At 37.2% G+C, this 13058-nt stretch overlaps 1 protein-coding gene across 1 annotated transcript in view; it reads left to right on the top strand.

Annotated features, from left to right (window-relative positions):
• Positions 1 to 13058, top strand: part of ENPP3 (ectonucleotide pyrophosphatase/phosphodiesterase 3) — a 64658-nt gene that overhangs the window by 15975 nt on the left and 35625 nt on the right. The window contains exons 7-12 of the mRNA XM_060029948.1: positions 3057 to 3136; positions 5446 to 5565; positions 6131 to 6240; positions 7829 to 7894; positions 8400 to 8472; positions 12753 to 12861. Of these exons, the coding sequence (XP_059885931.1) occupies positions 3057 to 3136; positions 5446 to 5565; positions 6131 to 6240; positions 7829 to 7894; positions 8400 to 8472; positions 12753 to 12861 (558 nt within the window). The remainder of the gene's footprint in view (positions 1 to 3056; positions 3137 to 5445; positions 5566 to 6130; positions 6241 to 7828; positions 7895 to 8399; positions 8473 to 12752; positions 12862 to 13058) is intronic.

The following is a 13058-nucleotide window of genomic DNA, read 5'->3' as shown; positions in this document are numbered from 1 at the left end:
TCAACAAACTGTCAGGTGAGATAGAAATGATTTAGCTTGAACTAGAAGTCAGATTTCTTGGAAAGTTAGATGTGAAACTGGAGATAGTACAAGACTAGTAGTAACTATCCTTGCATCCCATGGATAAATCTCACTTGAAAGTGGTGTATGATCCTTTTAATGTGCTGTGGAATTTGTCTTGCTAGTATTTTGTTGAGAATTTTTACATCTAAATTCATGAAGGTATTGGCCTGGAATTTTCTTTTATTATAGTATCCTTCTCTGGCTTTGGTGTCAGGGTAATGCTGATCTCATGAAATGAGTTTGGGTGTGTTCTCGCCTCTTCAAATTTTTGGCAGAGTTTGAGAAGAATTGACATTAATTCTTCTTTAAATGTTAGGGAAAATTAACCTGTGAAGCCATCTTGTCTTGGGCTTTTTCTTTGTTTGGAGGTTTTTGATTACTTGTTTTTGGTCTGTTCAGATTTTCTATTTCTTCATAATTCAGATTTGGAAGGTTGTATGTTTCTAGGAATTTATCCATTTCTTCTAAGTTATGCAGTTCGTGGGGTGTAATTGTTCATAGCAGTCTCTTATAATCCTTTCTATTTCTGTGGTATTGGTTTCGGTTTCTGATTTTATTGATTTGAGTCTTTTTTCCCCTTAATCTAGCTAAAGGTTTGTCAATTTTGTTTATCTTTTCAAAAAACCAACTTTAATTTTGTTGATTTTTGGAACTGTGTTTCTATTCTCTATTTCACTTATTTCTGCTATAATCTTTGCTGTTTTCTTCTTTTTTACTAACTTTGGATTTTGTTTGTTCTTTTTCTAGTTCCTTAAGGTGTAAATTTAGGTTGTTTATTTGAAATTTCTTCTTTTTTAATGTAGGTGTTTATTGCTATGAACTTCTTTCCTAGTACTGCTTTTGCTGCATCTGTACATTCTTCAGCTATTTCACCTACTCATCCATTCAGTCTTCCACTTCTTCTTATAGTTTATAGTTACTATGGATATATATTTATTCCATTTATATTTTCAGAATATTTTTCGGTTGGTACTTTCTTTTTAAAAATATGTTTTTTAAGGAGTAAAACATGCAAATGATAAACTTTTACAAGTGACATTACAGGGTATACAGTAAAAAAACAAACAAAAAAACCAACCAACCAACCAACAGACTCTCTTTCCTGATCTTCCTCATTTTTCTCTGTAGAAGCAACTATTCTTGTTGGTTTATTGTGTGTTCTTCCAGAATTATTCTGTTCAGTCATAATTTAGATTCTTAAGACCTGGAAGAAACAATGGTAGAAGATCTTGCTTTTGATGAGTTATTCTATGATAGCTCTGGTTCAAAGGCAGGTGATCGAAAATGGTAGCTTGAATCTGTAGATAGTCAACTGATGTGTCCTGTTTAAAAGTACGAAGGTGTCATGTTTTTACATCACTGGTAGCTTAGCTTTGTTTTTTATTTTATACTCTGTGCCTTTAGGCATTTAAGAATTTGAACCATTTACCTATGTTTCAGGGAAATAAAAACAGAAACTGACCTTATATCTCTCTCTATTGTATGGTTGTTTTCCCCACTTAAATTCTTTTATCAGTGGATGAGATCTCATTTTATTTTCTATCACATGACTTCTTAACAATATTAAATGCGTCTTTCACTGATTGAGGACATGATTTATTTATTGGGGGTATTGACTGAGAAAGAAAAAAGTTGATTATATGTTATGTCCTAGAGCAGGCCTCAAACTCGAGTACATCAGAACCACTTGGGGTGCTTGCTAGAAATGCAGATTTTTTGAGCTCCTTTTCTTCCACCTTTCAACCTCCCCCATCCCCACCAGAGTCCTATTTAGTAGATTTGGTATTGGATCCAAGAATCTTCTGAAGGAGGAAATTCCTGGATCATATTGGAAACACTGTTCTCGAGGCTGGGAAGGAGACCAGTTCCAAGCCTATCTGAGAAAACCTTCATTATTTCCAGTTGCAATGTTTGTTGCTTTCTGGACAACAATCCTTTGCACTTTTTGTTTTAACCTATATAGAATCTCTAATGGTGAAGCTCTCTTTTAGAATTAGAGTTGGTAGGATTTTGGTATGGAAAACTTCTCATACTTCACTGCTGCAGAGGAAATATCAGTGTGCCTTAGTGGTTCTGACCTCCTTGAGCAGAGTTATTGCACAGATGAAAACAATAGAATAACTGAAAGCAAATTTGATGCCGTGCTTTGGGGAAAACAGATCGCAGGAAACTCCACTGATCAGATGGAAACTGTACTGAGTGAAAATAATAAGTGGGAAAGTTAGTTCATCTTGTAACATTGCTTTGTGGCATGGGCTTATGCATTTACACAAGTTAAATTCCTTTTCAGTTATCTAGATAGTCGTGTTCACTTTTGTTATATTGGATAATTTATGTATAAGAACTGGCTGAGAAGCGGATGTTATATAGAAATTCTTGTTATAATGACCTGGGTCAGAAAGAGGGGAGCAGCAAAAGCAAACAAAGCTGGCACTGTGTAAAGCAGGGTACATTTAGCTCAGGGGTCAGCAAGCTGTGGCCCACAGGCCAAATCCGGCCCACTCTGCCTGTTTTTGTAAGGCCTGTTAATGCTAAGAATTGTTCTCATTCTTAAATGGTTGGGAAAAAAAAAATATTTTGTGCCATGCAAAAAAAATATGTGAAATTCAAATTTCAATGTCTTCAAATAAAGTTTTATTAGAACACAGCTATGCTCATTTGTTTACATGTTGTCTATAGATGCTTAGAGGCCTTAATAGCAGAGTTGAGCTGTTGCAACAGAGACCATATGGGTTTGCAAAGCCTAACATATTTATTATCTGGTTCTTTATAGAAAAATTTTCCTGACCCTGATTTAACTCACTCCTCTCCTGAAAACTGTCATTCCTTGGAATGGAGGAATTTTAAGCATCAGAATTTCGACCTCTTTCCATCTAATTCACCCCTTAATTAGTTTTCTATTTCTCTGTGAAACTTGCACGTTCAGATTTTTATATTCAAACAACTTCTGAGGAAGAAACAACGTCTTAATTTCTCACTATCCTTTGCTGCAGAAACATGCGGAATTCATTCAAAATACCTGAGACCTGTCTATCCGACCAAAACCTTCCCAAATCATTACACCATTGTCACGGTAAGTGCTTAGCCCAGTGGCAAGACTGACAGGCCCCCGAAGGGCAACTGACCACACCAGACATGCTTAGGCGGAACTGGCCAAGCCGCAGGTCACACATTTCACGAGCATGTGTGGTGGCAGTCACAGCTAATTCAGACTGGGAAGGAGTGTCTCAGTATGGGGTCAATCCAGGGCTGTGAGATGTTAACTATGAATGAGTGTCCCAGCATTAGGTTCATTTACCTCTGTGACAGGCCAGGATAGCCTCTTGGATGTGAGAAATACCCTCTATTCTGATCTGTTGATTAACCTCCATTTAGCTGAAGGTCTGCTGAGAATGGTAGGCTATGTATGAGGACAGCCACTCTGATGTGGGAAATTTCTTTCTTTCCTAGTCTTTTTTTATTATATTTAATTTGATAAAGTCTCTTGTTTCATAATTGAATTCAAACCGGCTATATCTCTTTATAAATTTATTTATTTTTAAACATTTATTTATTTATTTTTGTCTGCATTGGGTCTTTGTTGTTACGCACGGGCTTTCTCTAGTTGCAGTGAGCAGGGGCCACGCTTTGTTGCCGTGTGCGGGCTTCTCATTGTTGCGGAGCACAGGCTCTAGGCGCACAGGCTTCAGTAGTTGTGGCGCACAGGCTCAGTAGTTGTGGAGCACGGGCTTAGTTGCTCTGCTGCATATGGGATCTTCCGGGACCAGGGCTCGAACCCGTGTCTCCAGCATTGGCAGGTGGATTCTTAACCACTGCGCCACCAGGGAAGTCCCAAACTGGCTATACCTCTTTAGATAAAGCAAGTAAAGCAAATGAATTCTCCTCAATGTATGAGAAGACGTACATGAAATGATCAAAATGAACCAAAGGAAGATTAACTTATTTAATATTTATAGATTTAGAATACATCTTAAGGCGTTCTCTGCCTCAGGCTTTATTGCCAAAGGATATTATGTCTTTACTACATTGCATTTAGTCTTTTATTAGTATGGAACAGTAATTACAACTTATTTAAATTTTAGTCCTTAAGTAATTATATGTATGTATATATGTATATATGTGTGTTTGCGTGTGTGTGTGTGCATGTATAAATGCAGATTCCATTTTGCAGATTCACCTAAACATTTGAGTTACCCAGCTCACATGTTTCCAGCTGAGGTCTAACAAGGCAATACTCTGCCTTCTTGTTTTTAGCTCTCATTCTATAAACAAATGTTTTCAAAGTCCACTGTCTATTTAGTGCCATGTTTTTCACATGTTTGTGTTTTTTTCTTGGAGATTTTGCTGTTTACAATGGCCCTCAAGTGTGGTGCTCAAGTAATTTCTAGTGTTCCTAAGAGCAAGAAGTCTGTGATGTACCTTATGGAGAAGATATGTGTGTTAGATAAGCTTTGTTCAGTCATGAGTTATACTGAACTAAAAATATATATTAAATAAGGGATCTTCAAACAGAAACACACATAAAACAAGATTACATATGGATCAGTAGACAAAAATATTGTAACCAGAGGCTCACAGGAACCTAACCCTTTATTTTCTCTAGGAGCAGTGGTTCGCTATTCACTAATTCAGTGTTTGCAGCAACTTTATAGAGCATAACTATTGCAAATAGCAAGAATTGACTATATGTACACATACATAAGTCTACATACATAATATATAATACTTATACATGTATATATAAATAAGGGATTATACATAAGTGCTATTAATTTCCTACATATGCATATGTATTCATATTCATATATATAGTAATGTTCTGAAATAATGACCCTAAAAATCTCTCTAAATGTAGTTACAACTGCATAGGGTATCATGGGCATTCAATAAAAATATGTGAATTGAAGGAATGACTGGATTGATGGATGGATGGAAGGGAGGAAGTACAGAGACTTGGCAGGCTTCCTTTTAAATTGCTGGTAACACATTTTAACCCATTTGCCAGGCTATCTGATACTTAAAAGCATCCATGTAGTAAATTTCTTGCTATTACTGCCAATAAAACCAATAGCTAGTCATTATTATAATATAGAATCTATAATTAACAAACAGTTATTAATAACATGAGTTATATTAAAACCATCAGCCCAAATCATCTGCCTAATGTCATTCATTTGCAGCTATAGACCACGGTGGAACTAGTATATATATAATACTAGTATGTATATTTGGTATTAGGGTTCAGATCCAGGGGTTTTCTATTGAAGGGTATATGGCATCTTTTCAAATATGAGTTATGGGTCTTATGCTATTTCAATTTAAATGTATGTTTTATTAATTTATTATTTTATCTTAAATCTTTTTAAAAAATTATCATTTTAGGGGTTATATCCAGAATCACATGGCATCATTGACAATAAAATGTATGATGTACACCTCAACAAGAACTTTTCACTCTCTTCAGAGGAGAAAAATAATCCAGTTTGGTGGCATGGACAACCAGTATGTAGCATTCTCCTTGTGGCTCCAAAGTAACCTTCATTTCCCAACGTGACAGTGGATCTCTCTTCTCTCTCCACTTTGAGTTTTACATTATCTTTTTAATTTCTAAGGGCTAGGGGTGGGACAGTGTTTCACCACTATTTATAATTATAATTTGAATCTTTTTAACGTGTATAGTTGTTCACCTAAATTGTCTTCAGTTGAAACTTGGATGTTGTATTATAAACGTATCAACCTGGAAATTACTCAGAAAGATTATCTGTTAACGTTTTTACTCATTCTGTTTTCTAAATCTTTAAAAGGGAAAGAAGAACTGTACAATTTTACCAATTTGAAAAATGATCTTTCTTACTGTCCTATGTTTTTTGATTTTTGAAGTAGATGCCTGGATAATTACTTTTCTGAACTGCAACAAAGACAAATTTTAAATAATTTAAATACATTTTAATAGTTGAATAAATTTTGCAACTGTTAATACTGTTCAGTTTCTCATAAATGGCACCATTTCTACTCAAACTGATTATTCTCTTGACCTCCACTCATTTGAAATTTTCTCTTCTTATAGATCTGGCTGACAGCCATGTATCAGGGTTTAAAAGCTGGTACCTACTTTTGGCCAGGATCAGATGTGGCTATAAATGGCACCTTTCCTTCCATATATAGGACTTACAACAGGTACTAAAGCACCTGCAGATGTGATCTTGTCTAGGCAGGGATGATTAGAATTTTTTTTTGTTGTTGGCTGCGTTGGGTCTTTGTTGCTGTGCGCGGGCTTTCTCTAGTTGCGGTGAGGGGAGGCTACTCTTCGTTGCGGTGCATGGGCTTCTCACTGCAGTGCTTCTCTTGTTGGGGCACACAGACTCTAGGTGTGCGGGCTTTGGTAGTTGTGATGCGCGGGCTTCAGTTGTTGTGGTGCATGGGCTTAGTTGCTCCGCAGCATGCGGGATCGTCCTGGACCAGGGCTCAAACCCGTGTCCCCTGCATTGGCAGGCGGATTCTTAACCACTGTGCTACCAGGGAAGCCCTAGAATTTTTTTTTTTTTTTTGGTCTTAATCTTGATGGTAATTTTATTTTTCCAGTTGTTTGGGCCAAACAATCTTGAAGTCAACGTTGATTCCTCTCTCTTACATCCCTCATCCCGTCTGTCAGCAAGCCCTTGTGCCTCTAATTCAAAATATTATATGCAGTCTGAGAGCTTTTTATTACCCCCAGCATTAACACTCTGGTCGAGCCGTCATCCTCTTTTGCCTGCACTACTGCAGCTGCCTTTTTACACGTCTCCCTGTTTCTATTTCTGTTCCCTATAATCTATTCTCAGTTTATTAGCCAGAATAATTACTTAAAAGAACAAGTCCAATTATGACACTCTTGTGCACCAAAAACTTCAACGGCTTGCAGTTTAGCAAAGAGTAAAGCCTACAAGGCCCTTGTGGTATGAGCCCTGCTGTGCCCCTGCCTCTCAGACTCCTCTCCAGCTACTTTCCTGGGTTCTGTCACTCTGCTCGAGCCATACTGACCTTTTCGGTGACCCCAGCATACCAGGCTTGCTTCTGCTGTAGGGCCTTTGCACAGGCTGTTCCTCTGCCTGAGACAATCTCACTCCATGTATCTGTACAGCCCGCTCCCTCACCTCCTTCTGGCTGTAGCTCAAAAATTACCTTCTCAGTATTGTCTTAGCCTCATCACACTAAGCTTTCAAATTCAAATTCTCCCACTCCAGTTTCTCAGTGCCCCTTATTCTGGCTCTAGTCTTGCTTTTGTTTTCCCATAGCATTTTTCACCTTTCAATACACTCTGTAATTTATTTATGTGTTAGGCCTATTTATTGTTTGTCTTCCTTGACTAGAATGTAACCTCTAGGAAGGACGCTGTCTTTGGTTTGCTCACTGATAAATTCTGTTTAAAATGAACAAATCATGTCTGACAAAAGATAGTGCACATAAATGCATAAATGAATGAAGTAAATAAAAATCAACAAATTGAACTAATGGATAGTAATTAATGGCCTATTTTAATCGGGGGAACAGTGAAGGAAGGATGGATGAGAAGGAAAGAAAACAATATACATTGAATTTATAGTGAGTCGAGTGTATCTCCATATAGGTATTGAAAACGGGAATCCCTTTGAGCAGTACTGAATCCCTTTTATAATATATGGACACAAAATATCTGAAAATATCAACCTGCCTTCCTGAGCAGGCATATAATGAAGTTATTTTGATATGATTAATTTTTAAAAATTATTTTTACTTTTCATTTCAGAAGTGTCACATATGAAGAAAGGGTCTTTACATTGTTAAAGTGGCTGGACCTGCCCAAAGCTGAACGGTAATATCTAGTGTCAGGGAAGTGCTGGCACAGCAGGATGTTTGTGGGCATAAAATGAAAGTATTTCTTAGTTTAAATTACCATTTTGGAAAAAAACTTGGCGTTTCCTTTTTACAGGCATTTTTCAAGAATTATTCTTAAAACCAGACATTTAAAGGAACAACTAGCGTGGCAGAGAAAAGAGTCAGCAGAAAGTCATAAAGTAGGAAATACGGAGGGCTGTGGCTCATCAAGAGAGGTCTTAGCAAGAACAAGACAGATTTTCAGCACTGAGTCAGACAAGTGCTTACATCCTGGAAGGTCTCATTTAGTTCCTGCTAGACCACTATCCCTGCCAAAACCAAGCAGAACCACTGAACCACTGGGCCTGGTTGTAGAGAAGGAAAGACCAGAGAAAAAGAGGAGGAAACTGCCACAAAGTTCCAGACCTACAAATCTCCCACACCCAACTTGTACCTTTATTCCAAATGGGTAACGTCTTTCTCTGTTTCAATTTTACCCCTAGACCTGATTTTTATACCATATACGTGGAACAACCTGATTCTGCAGGACATGCTCAGGGACCAGTCAGTGCCGCAGTAAGTTTTTCTTTTTAAACAAAGCTAAAATCATCTAGCCTTCACCCACAGCGTGCAACGTTATTCTTTAATTTCCACTGAATACAAGTGTATTTGATATACATGAAGACATAAAAAGAGTTAAAAGTCTAAATGATTATCTGCTTTCATAACCACAAAATAGTTAAAAGTGTAAAAAGAATATCTGGCTTATTAAGCGCATCTTGATTAATTTGATAACACTTATTGAATACTTAGATGCAGCATTGTTATCTCACATCACGAGACCATCGAGGCTAGATCCCGTGTGTCAACTTAACATGTTAATGTAGCCCATTTCGAGCCATGTCACCTGAAAGTCCATCGTGGAATATATGGCTGTCTATTCAAGCACAGTTCCAATCAGAAGTTCCTTATAATTGGACAATATATTATTGCATCAGGCAGAGTTATTCGCCTTCTAGGCCCCCATTATAATTGAGGTAGACTCTTCAATACTTGTTACTTCATTATCTAAACCATTTTGTATTTACTACAGAAATATAGTTCTTAAATATGATTTTTTTTAAAAAGCAGATTCTCTTCTAAAACCCACTCAAGGCTGCATTGTCTTGGACATGATATAAAGTTGCAAAGGTCCCCACGAGTATGGCGTTTCCTTACCCCATGGAAACTCATTTAACAGTTTTCCCCAGTTGCAATGCAAGCATATTCGTTCTGGCAGCATGACTTAGGTGTTTGTCAGAAATGCCCTTCTTCTTCCTTTTCATTAAATCAAAATGATTTCTAATATAAGCCCTGCTCAAGTCTGACCACTTTGAACCCATTAGTCCTCTTTCATATTCCTACACCACCCTTGAGTGTCTCACAGAATCTAACACTTAATCAGGTTATTCTAAGGGTGAATGGCTTAGTAACTATCTAAAGCATATTCACCATTTCTTCTTTTCCATTTTAATTGTTACCCCTGCTTTATATGATCTGAGAGGAGTTACTCTAATCTGCATTTGTCTGACCCCTACAGCTGACTTTATGTGCCATATCTTTTTCTTCTATCCAATGCTCTAGTTTAGTACCCAAATAAATTTTAAGTGTAATTTGGAAAAGTGCTGCAAAGGGAACGATCAGGTTGCCCTGAGAGGTCTTTAGGGGCTAACCTAGTCTGGGTTGGGGATGGTTAGAAAGTTCTCTGAATAAAAAAAAAGATAAAAATTTCACAAATGGCCTGATTAAGGGAAGAGCTGAGCACATTAGAGGAACAAATGGACAGACAAATGGACAGATAGCTAGACAATATGATAATGGTAAAAATAAGAATAGCAGCTAACTCTTATTGTGTGCTGCTCTGTGCCAGGTACTGTCTGAATTGCTATACGAGGATTATCTCTCACTAGTGTCAGGTGCACTGTGGACCAGGGGAGAGGGCTAAGAGGAAGCTTACAGAAGGAGGCAAGCGCCAAACCATGCGAGTTCTTCTAGGCCATAAGACGTGCAATAGGAAGCACTGAGGCATTTTAATCAGGGAAGGACATGATCAGATCTATGTGAATTTAAATATCACTTTTATCGTGTAAGAGGAATGGGCTAGAGAGAGCAAGGGAAAGTGGGGAGACATGAGTTAGCTTTTACGACATTTCAGGAAAGAGATGATAGTGACTTGGACTGTTGTAGTGGCAACCATCATAGATGGAAGAAGGTATATTTAAGATTCATTTTAGAGATGGACTTGATATGACTTGGTGTGAGATAGGTGATGGGTGGGGGAATCAATGGTGATTTTCAGGTTTCTAGCATAAGCAGGCAGTTTCCTCCAATAAGACCACTGAAGGGCATCTTCTTGGAGGTGAAGATCATGTTGTGACTGGGGTGCCTGTGACATCCAAATGGAGATGTCCAGAAGGCAACTGAATATGGATTTAAAGCTCAAAGGAGTTGGCGATCAGGTCGTTTGGCAGCATACAGATGGTGCATGGAAGCGGAGATGTCCTAAGGAAAGAAAGAGTGAAGAGTGAAACTAGAAGGATTAAGACAAAGCCTCATTTAAAACTTAAGAAGAGGCCAAACAGATGCAGAAACTGGAAGGCTTTATGGCTTTGCTATTGCTATTGTTAGGAGGCTGGCATCTACTCACTTCACGTTCAGCGCAATGTGCCATCTATGGAGTGTGTACTTTGTGAACAGCTCTGTGCTTAGGAAGCAGGTGATGAGTTTGATTGCACAGTCCCTTCCCTGCAGGAGCTCCCATGCTCCTGGGGAGACAGACACAGGCACAGATGATTTCTAAACTGTGGAGAGTCCAAAGGTAGCGGGATGCCAGGGTGCCAGGGGAGGACAGAGGAGGAAGTGCTCTGAGTGCAGCCGGGAGGAGTGAGTAGGTGGACTGTGTGAAAGGGAACATAATTATGCTGTGATGACAGGTGGAAACCATGACTCTCACTGGCAAACCAGAGTGCGTGGTGACCCTGAGAATGAGGGTCAGGAAAGTGTCATGGAGTTGATGACAGATTTAGCAGTATATAGAGATGATTTGAGTTAAAGTCCTGCCCTGTCCCTTAGTAACTGTGGGATCAACAGCATGTCACTTAACTGTTTTAAACCTCAAGTTTCCTGGTCTCTATAGCTGGAAATTCCAATAGCACCTTCCATGAATATTTGCTGAGAGGTTTCATGAGATAATGCACTAACACTCTTAACAGTAATTGGCTTGTAAAATCCTTTCTCAAAAAAGAAAACAAAAGGCAATCATTGTTATAATAGCACTAAGAAGATTAAACATTTTTCCCAATCCTGTGGGGAAAGTGCTATTATATTTTCTTATTCACTGAAAAAAGATGAGGTTATGTTAGTTAAAAGTTATTCGCTTAAACCTTAAGTCAGTTAAATATACTATATCAATAAAGTGTAGAAAAGTCTAAAAATACAGAAGAATATAAACAATAAAATAAAAATGAACTCCAACTCATTATTCAGAGACAATCACTATTAACTGTACCTTGATATATTTTCTTTTGGTTTTCCATATATGTGACTTTACTATGAAATGCTGAATATATTTAAAAACAAAATTGGATTATGCAATATGTATGGGTGTGTATACAGTTTGGCTTTAATTTTTTAACTTTAGCATTGTACGGTGATCATCTTCCTATGCCATTGTTCTTTAAAAATATTTTTAAAATTATTTTTTATTGGAGTATAGTTGCTTTACAATGTTGTGTTAGTTTCTACTGTACAGCAAAATGAATCAGTTATACATATACATATATTCCCTCTTTTTTGGATTTCCTTCCCATTTAGGTCACCACAGTGCATTAAGTAGAGTTCCCTGTGCTATACAGTATGTTCTCATTAGTTATCTATTTTATACATAGTATCAATAGCGTATATATGTCAATCCCAATCTCCCAATTCCTCCCATCCCCAACCCCTTTCCCCCTTCGTATCCATACATTAGTTCTCTACGTCTGTGTCTCTATTTCTGCTTTGCAAATAAGGTCATCTGTACCATTTTTCTAGATTCCACATATATGCGTTAATATACAATATTTGTTTTTCTCTTTCTGACTTACTTCACTCTGTATGACAGTCTCTAGATCCATCCACATCTCTACAAATGACCCAATTTCGTTCCTTTTTATGGCTGAGTAATATTCCATTGTAGATATGTACCACATCTTCTTTATACATTCCTCTGTTGATGGATATTTAGGTTGCTTAAATATTTTTTAATTGTTATTGAGTATACCTACTAAAGGATATGGTATAATTTTTTTCTTCTATTTAAATTGTAAATAAATAATGTGATGAATATCCTTGTATGTTTCTGGACAAATGCCCAGAAACAGAATTATTAGGTTATAGGGTATGCCCCCTTTAAACTCTCTGGCTACACATTGTCACACTGTTCTCTGGAACACGTGTAACCATTTAGGCTCCTATAGAAGTGTCTGTGGACTCTTCTCCCCAGCACTGGAAATTATCATGAAAACCTTTGCAGTTAAATAATGTTTGAATAATGTTGAAGTTGAACACTTTTTCTCAGGTATTTATTGGCCAGTAGTCTATTTCCCTTTGTGAGGAATATGGTTTAATTTTTTTTTTTTTTTTTTTTTTTGTCTATAGAAATATAGGGAAGTGGTATTTGGTAAATGTAGTATGGGTGCTGGGCTCTGATATCCTATTTCAAAACCCAGCAATTTCAGAGAAGGAAATTATTTAATTTTTACTTGATTAGGTAATGGTTTGGTTAATTAAGCCTTAATCCATGAAGATAATCTTAACTCCAATTTTTTTTTCCTTAGGTAATTCAAGCCTTACAGTTAGTAGATTACACTTTTGGATTGTTGATGGAAGGCCTAAAGCAGAGAAACTTAGTCAATTGTGTCAATATAATTCTCTTGGCTGACCATGGTATGCTTTCTTTAAAATCATATTTTATCATTGCTTAAATCTTATCACTTTGGGGGGCATACAAAAAAATAGAGATTTTCAAAAGTCTATTTCTAGACCTAGAAGCTCTTAAATGAGCAAAGAATGAGCTTTGTAGTAGGCTGTGATGAATAGAGGACTAAAATTTATACTTTTAGTTTAATTATTCTAACATTCAC

The sequence above is a fragment of the Delphinus delphis genome, chromosome 14 (assembly GCF_949987515.2).
Source record: "Delphinus delphis chromosome 14, mDelDel1.2, whole genome shotgun sequence".
NCBI classification, from domain to species: Eukaryota; Metazoa; Chordata; class Mammalia; order Artiodactyla; family Delphinidae; genus Delphinus; species Delphinus delphis.
Note: the sequence above shows the minus strand (reverse complement) of the source record. Positions and strands in the feature narration are given on the sequence as shown.